At 38.3% G+C, this 8,247-nt stretch overlaps 1 protein-coding gene across 1 annotated transcript in view; it reads left to right on the forward strand.

Moving 5' to 3' along the window:
* The window catches only part of LOC104407554 (neuroblastoma-amplified sequence-like), a gene marked incomplete at both ends in the record, with an annotated part of 35,218 nt that extends 27,782 nt beyond the window's left edge, over positions 1-7,436 (forward strand). The window contains 2 exons of the mRNA XM_010016870.1: positions 6,767-6,985; positions 7,234-7,436. Of these exons, the coding sequence (XP_010015172.1) occupies positions 6,767-6,985; positions 7,234-7,436 (422 nt within the window). The remainder of the gene's footprint in view (positions 1-6,766; positions 6,986-7,233) is intronic.
* Positions 7,437-8,247: the final 811 nt, after the last annotated feature.

Genomic DNA, 8,247 nt, shown 5'->3' on the forward strand with positions numbered 1-8,247 from the left:
CGGCCAGGGACAGGGACAACTTCCACTAGAGCAGGTTGCTCAAAGCCCTGTCCAACCTGGCCCTGAACACTGCCAGGCATGGTGTAGCCACAGCTTCTCTGGGCAGCTTCTTCCACTGTCTCACCACCCTCACAGTGAAGAGTTTCTTCCTAATGCCTAATCTAAATCTCCCCTCTTTCAGTTTAAAGCCATTACCCCTTGTCTTGTCACTACATCCCCGTGTAAAAAGTTGCTCTCCAGCCTTCTTGTAGGCACCCTTTAGGTACTGGAAGGCTGCTCTAAGGTCTCCCGTGAGCCTTTTCTTCTTCAGGCTGAACAAGCCCACTTCTCTCAGCCTGTGTTCGTAGGAGAGGTGCTCCAGCCCTCTGATCATCTTCATGGCCCTCCTCTGGACTCATTCCTGGGGGCCCCAGAACTGAACACACTACTGCAGGCGGGGTCTCAGGAAAGCAGAGTAGAGGGGCAGAATCCCCTCCCTTGACCTGCTGGTCACTCTTCTTTTGATGCAGCCTGGGATTTGGTTGGCTTTCTGGACTGCAAGCGCACACTGCTGGGTCATGTTGAGCTTCTCGTCAACCAGCACTTCCAAGTCCTTTCCTTCAGGGCTGCTCTCAATCCATTCTCTGCCCAACCTGTAGTTCTGCTTGGGATTGGCTTGACCCAGTTGCAGGACCTTGTACTTGGCCTTGTCGAGGAGGTTCACACGGGCTTGCCTCTCAAGCCTGTCAAAGTCCCTCTGGATGACATCGCTTCCCTCCAGTCTGTCAACTGCACCATGCACCTTGGTTTCATTGCAGATTTGCTGTGTGCCCTCCTTGCTGCCCTACAGATCTTGAATGCCACCATTTCATGGTCACTGCAGCCAAGCCTGCCCTTGAACTTCGCATTACTCACCAGCCCCTCCTTGTTGGTGAGAACAAGATCCAGCATAGCACCTCTCCTCATTGGCTTCTCTTTCACTTGGAGAAGGAAGTTATCATTAATGGATTCCAGGAACCTTCTGGATTGCTTATGCCCTGCTCTTTTGTCCCTCCAACAGATATCATGTGGTTGTATTTATGTATTTTACTTGTGCTTGTCCTAAAATTCATTTGGCCACAGGCTTGTGTTTTGTACCAAGCTTTTGCATTCTGAATAGGATGCTCCACAAAGAAGCATTCTGGGCCTATGCTTATGGTTTCTTAGCACTGTAATAATATAGATGATAAACTGTCATAATCTCCATCTGGCTGAAAGTCTGTGATTGAAATAATGTGCTTTCATGTCCATAACATATATTACCAGATCTGTAGTTTCTTGTTGCCCAGTGAAACCTACTTCTAAGGATATTTCTAACATAATGCTTTCTTATGCATCTACTGCCAAGCACAAACAAGGGATTTCTTAGGTATTTCCTTATTAGAAGATCTTGAGATGTCTTCACTAACTTCTTCTGAAATTAAAAGATAAGGAAGAGGAGGTGTTTAGTGGAGTTTTTATTTGGTCTCTATCTTCTCTGTTCTGGATTGTGCTCATGTTCCGCAGGTGTTTATTCACTGTGTTCAATGAGGTGAGTTCAGATTTGTTCCCTCTTTGGATATTGTTGTCATATTTCCACAATATTACTAGAAATGTATTAGAACACATCTACCCTGTATCTGTACCACAATTTCATATGCAAAAAATTTACATTGAAATTCTGTGAATATGGAAATCTTTGTCAGCACAAGATTTATGCTTTGATCTGTTTGTCATGCTAGTCGAACACATTTTATCACTAGTTCCATCAGCTGTCTCTTAAGCCTGTTCAGCAGAACTACTGTCTTGTTCAGATGCTTTGATCCTCTTTATCTCATACTCATACTGAGTGTTTCATGCTTATCAGGAAAGACTGACACTCACCCTGAGATCTCAGTTGCCAGACCTGACCTTGGACTGTGGTAGCCAGGGAATGACTGTTGTCTAATGAGAAGGAAATACTGTCTTCACATGTGATTGCTGCTAGTGACTACTTGAAATTCTTGCTATTAATGTACCTTGCTATACTAAAGAGGTAATCATCATTTGCTTCCACACTCGGACATTAAGCAGAGGCCACTTAAGCTTTGTTCTTGTGTGTGTGTGTGGTTGTTGTGTTTTCTGGTTTTTTTTCCACCAGCTTTTCCATTATCACAACTCTTCTTTGGATCCAGTATATCAGCATGCATTTTCAGCTGAAGAAGGTCAAGATTGATGCACTGGTTTTGTTCTGTTTGTGGTAAATGAAACGGATGAAATCCTTTTCATCAGTACCCTTTTCATACACTGAGGAACAGAAGCTCAGTGCTGCAAACAGTGAGAGTGCCTGCTTCTGGTACTTACACTCAGAAATGCTTTTAATTCTGAGTAGCTGTTCAAGTTTTTCTGAGTAAATAATTATTCAATCCACTTCCATACTGGTAAGCATAGGCTAATTGCGTGTATGGAACGGATTTCTCCCAAAAAAGGAGATGTTCCAAATATTCAGTGGAACTGCTGCATGTATTTTTGCATACATTTTGAGTCTGACATATTTTCTTCCAGTGGATCTGTTTGCTTTTTAAATAATGCTGACATCATAGATTCTTAATTATAGTAATGATCATATCAACTTTTTTCTCTCAATGATTTTCCATTTATTTCCCTTTGTGTGTGAAATATTTTAGGTAATTTGGGGATTTTTTTTTTTAATTCCTTTGTTGCCAGCATTCTATTTATTGTGCTAGATAGTCGGTAATGTCCTCAAAGAACCATCTGTTTCAAAGCTCATAGGTCATTGCCCTGATGTTTGTTGATTAGCAGTACTCTGAAAAAAAAAGCCCAACACAACAAAAGCAAAAAACCAAAATCACAACTGAAAACAATTACTTTAATTGTTGTGTTTTCATTATTGAACATGCATTACAGAGATGGGCACATTATGTTGATTAGGAAGAACATACTATAGTTTCAGATGGCAAAAGTAGAATAAAAAGCAGCAATATCATCCGTTATGTCTTCCATACAGAAAAAGAAGGTGAAATTGCCCTTATATGGGCTCCTGCAACATTCTGTAGGCTTGGCCACGTTCATTCAAACTATGGCTGATGACATTTTTTGTTTACTGTTCCATCCTTTATAGTTTCTTTTCCAACTTCTGATACAAAGGAAGAACTTTGCTTGCAACTTTATGTTTTTAATAGAAAGGTTGGATCTTAATTTCTCTGAGTCAGTAATGCTTTTCTGACAGTTTGCTTCTTGCTTAAGCAGGAATACAGTGTCCACATCTTGACCACACACCGAATGAGTGTAGAATGAGAACCTGTTACAGCTGGATATTAACCTACACCATTTTCTCCTTCAATTTTAATGAATTCGAATGCCATTTTAAATAATTGTATCAAAAAGAAAGTTCAAAGTAAGATTCAGTATCTGGTCTGGCTGACTGACTTTATAATACTGTATGAAATGCTAAGGAAAGAGGCAGGGCGTGACATTGCCTGAAGATGTACAAGGAATGTGTTAATAGTATTCTTGCATAGCATGACTGCGTTCAGATGTTACCTTCTGAATTACTTGGCTTCTTTTAGCACTTTTTATTACTGTTCTCCAGTTCAGTTGGTTTTTCTTGTCTGACCTTGTTTTCTTCCTGGTTATTGACAGTATTTCTTTTTCTAAAATCAGTACATTTTCAGGTACTTTCTTGTGCCATGCCATTAATAGTTATTTTAATTAAATATACTTCGAGACTGCATAATAAGAAACTTCATGAGTAATGTCTTTTCTTTAACTGGTTCCTTATGTGGATTAGAACTTTACCCTGATCTCCAGAACTGTAGTAGATCTGTCAGGGATGGAATTACCTTTCTACACGACAGCTTCTGTGGGGCTGTACTTTGGATTTGTGACTAAACCAGTGTTAATAACTCACTAGTGCATTGCTTGCACAGTGTCAAGGCTTTCTCTTTTTCTCAACAGGCAAAAACTGGGGAGGGGCCACAGCCAGGACAGCTGAACTGGCTGGCCAGAGGTGCCTTCTGTGATGTATAACATCACGCTCAGCAGTAACAAACAGGGGATTGGAGGGTGTGTTCCAAGGTTGCTTGGGGATTGGCTGGGCATTGGTCTGCTTGTGGGAGGTGGTGATTGATTGCCTATGCATCACATAGTTTTGGTTTGTTATTTTTTTCCTCTTCATGTATTAGACTATTTTTATCTTGATCCACAAGTTTTCTTGCTTTTGCCTTTCTTTTTCCAGTCCCCCTGTAGGAACTGGGAATCATCTTTTTTTATTCCATAACTGTTTAATCCGCTTCTGAATTAACTAATGTAGTTTGCTTTCCATTCCGGTATATTTGGTTGATGGACAATATAAAGCTGGGATTTAGTGGCAGAGATGGGAACTGGACCAAACTGTTCCATCTGAACATTAGGAAACATTTTTCATTGTGAGGGTGGCTGATCACTGGCACAAGTTGTGCAGGGAGGTTGTACAGTCTCCCACATTGGAGATACTCAAAAGCTACCTGGGCATAGTCCTAGGCAACTGGCTCTAGGTAGCCCTATTTGAGCAGGGGCTTCGGACCTGATGCCTTCCAGAGGTCCCTTCCTACCTCAACCATTCTGTCTTTCAACATTGCTGGCATCCCAGGTCCTGTTGCAATAAACGGAAAGGAGCTATTTCCATAATCTCAAAATTGCATGTACTGGGAATAGGAGCGGCAGGGTCAGCATCTTCATGTGCAAGTGAATGTTACTGGTACAATACTTCATTAAGAATACTTACATATTCTGAAGGAAGGAGGTGTCTGAGATGAGATTTTACCCTGACGAGTGAAATCTGTTGAGCTGAAATAGTACGTGATGTTCCTTGATTTGAAAATGAGAGAAAACATATTTTTTTAGGATTTTTCATAACATGTTAGAGCCTATAGAATTAAGAAGAAATTTAAACTGTAAAAGCTTTTAAAAGTAAAACTTCACACACAAACAAAGAATGAACCAGCCCCTAAGCTACTTTTATTTTTTTTTACTTTATTATGGATTATGATACCAAATCTCATTACTGAAGCTGACTAGAAGTATGGAGGACAGTCATTCATGTTTTGGAATAAAATAACTAGAGAAACGATATGTCAGAAGTGCTTCATTTTGGCACTAAGCAGATAGGAATTTACGATTAAAATAGACTTGGGAAGAACCTGTATTCTTTTCTTTTTAATGCTTTGTTCTGTATCTGTTTACAGCATCATGACTTCTAAACTGGCAGTGTATTCACGCTGTTCTCTAGGATACAACGGTTAGATGGATTACTTAAATTGTTTGCCTTTTGCGTCTCTCTTAATTGCATTTTGGACATTAGATAGTACAGTAGAAGGGGGGAAATGAATAATGTAGCTGTTTCATCTTTTATCATGTTTGCAAAATGGATATGTAAATCCATCTGTGGTCATTAAATTTTAATATGATGTGAGAAGTATTGCCTTTTCCTTGCTTACAGCATATCCTGATATTGAGACCTTGTTCAAAGTAACAAAATCATATTTAATTACTTTAGGTGGAAATGGAACTGAGTTGCATTGGAACAGAATGATAAAACATCCTTTGTATTTACCCTGTTAATACTGACAAGTTTGCTTAGTTCTTACAAGAATGTCCACCCATTTTGCTTTTATCATTAAAAATCCAGTAGACTATTACTGTGGTTTGCAGCAACAGCATGAAAAATGAGGAGCAAACCTTACATCTTTGACTGTGATTTTTCAGGGATTTTGTTGGCTTGTTTTTGGTTTGTTTTGTCTTGGTTGGTTGTTGGTTTGGGATTTTCCAGGGGGAAGTATATAAGCTGAAAACTTTCCGGTAACTAAGCCTTATCAAGCTTTCTATGGCTTTAGGGTTTTATTTTTTTTTTTTTTTTAGTTTAATTTATAATGTAAACATCAGTTTAACTTTATTATGATACTATAGCAGTTTAATTTTCTTCTTTATGTGGTCATTCAGCCTCTTTCCTATTCAGTGTTCCATACAGAATCAAGCTCTTTGTTTGCTATTTCTTGTTTATGCCTTTTGATTAAAATTATATGTCTTTGTCCAGTATTCCAGTAACTAAGATATCTGATATTTAAAGTACCTAAAGCTGTGGGTTTAGGCAGGGGAGACACCCACCCATTAGATAGTATCCTTAAAACTGAAGTTAGAATCTAACAAATCATACATGAATTTTTAAAATCGTATTTCAAACTTTGTTTTGGACTTACAGGTGAAACTGTGTCTTTCTTGACTTAGAGGAACAACAGTTTGCTGAAACTAGTATATCTAGTTTTACAGGTCTTTCAAAGTAGTAACTGTTTTGTATAACTTGTGGTTTAAATAGGTTGATTTAAAAGTTGTGGACCTCCCATTGTTTTTTGCTTAAAACTAACCTTAAGTTAATTTTCAGTATTTGGGATTTTCAGTTAATCCTGTAAAATGATCCCCTGACATCTCTCAATTAAAATTTATTACATGGTGACAATCTACAAAATAATAAATATTATTGGGGAAAATAATTTTCACATGGTTTAAAATGAGCCAGATTCAACCTCCCGTCAAAGGAAAGACAACAGAATAAAGTAATGGAATGCTGATATTTTTAAAATAAATTACAAATAAAGTTGTTTCTCATAAAATACTTCATTTAATTTTATGCTGTGCTGTAGAATAGTAGAGCAACCTGACTTCCAGGCACTGCTGTAATACAAATGGTACTGTACAGGTGATGGATGATTGAATATCAAGTAATCTTTTTCAGCTGCCGGTTGAAGCCAGGATAGAAGTGACTAAGAAGGCTATTGGGATAGTCATCCATCTTTCTGAAAAATCAAGGAAAAAAACTTTGGAGAATGATATGGAAGATGCTGAAAATCCATCTGTTGCTTATGAAGAAACTCTGAATCACTTACAGCAATCTCTTGCTCATCTGGAAACACTCACTCATAGTTTTATCACTTACTTGAAGAACAGCAAACAGGTAATGATTACAGATCAAGTGCTTGTTTTGAGTGTTACCATGACTAATAGTGATGGACATCAATCTTCTGTCCTATTTTATTAAAGTTTTCTATCTTTGTTTTTGTTGACCTGTTTTTTGTAAATTCATGTCTATCAATCTTTTCTTTTTCATACTATATGCTAGACCTTGATAGAAAGACTCTGAATGATAACAGCCGTGTAAATAAAGAGCACACTGATTTATGTTCAAAAATTATCTGCTCACAGGATACATTACAGAAGTATGGGTATTTATATGATTTGTCAAGGTCAGAGAAAGAAAAAATCCATGACCAAGCAGTTGCTATGTGTATAGATGGTCAACCCCTGGACATGATACAGCAGTTGTTAAAAGTGGCTGTTGGAGATCTAGGCCTTTCTCCCAAGGATATCGTCCAATGTGCTGTTAAAAAAATTGTATGTATATTAAGGTAAGTACACAGCCACAATGCATGCCAAAAATCTGTTTTCTGAGGGTGGTTGGTTTGGGTGGTTTGGTTTGGTTTTTTTGTTTGTTTTGTTTTGTTTTTGCAGTAAGTGCTTGTTTGCTTTGAATGTCTGGATGTTGCAAAAATGGGGAACAGAATGTAAGTTCTTAGATCGTTTATGCTCCTTTTTACCTGTAATTTCATACTCAGGTAAGACAGTTATATTTTTTCTCAGTTTGGGAAGCCCAGGCAATGTGAACAAGGCAAGCCACAGAACTTATTCTATTCACTGGAGGGTGCTTTTTGGTTAAAAAAATTGGCTTTACAATATTATTCTGTTATGCATGTGTGCAGTCGTGGTTTTTTGGCAAATCTACAACTGCACATAATTCTTCCCTCTTGAACAGAATCAAAAGGCATGTTTGTTGCAGATACCTTCACGGGGGTATTTGGGCAGTAGTGGCCTAGCAATGGCTGTTGCCACAACAGCTAGTGTTACAGGAAGATGTACAATTTCCATCTTTGGAATAATTTGCTGGGTTGTTCCTGGGAGCTGTTTTGGGGGTTTGTGTGCTTGTTTTTATTTGCAACATTTTGAAAAATGTGTTCATCATAGCCTATACATTTTTCTTGCTGTTCTAATAAAGAATGATTCTTAGAGTTTTGCTCTTCTTCCATCTCCCTTGTGTGCCCTATCTGCACATTAAAGAGCAAGTCAGTGCTTTATGCTTCCAACAGCACTGAAGAGCAACAATGATAGCCTAAAACCCCCCTGACCTGCTAACTTAGAATCATAGAATCATAGAATCATAGA

The sequence above is a fragment of the Nestor notabilis genome, unplaced genomic scaffold (assembly GCF_000696875.1).
Source record: "Nestor notabilis isolate BGI_N333 unplaced genomic scaffold, ASM69687v1 scaffold14216, whole genome shotgun sequence".
In the NCBI taxonomy this organism is placed as follows: Eukaryota; Metazoa; Chordata; class Aves; order Psittaciformes; family Psittacidae; genus Nestor; species Nestor notabilis.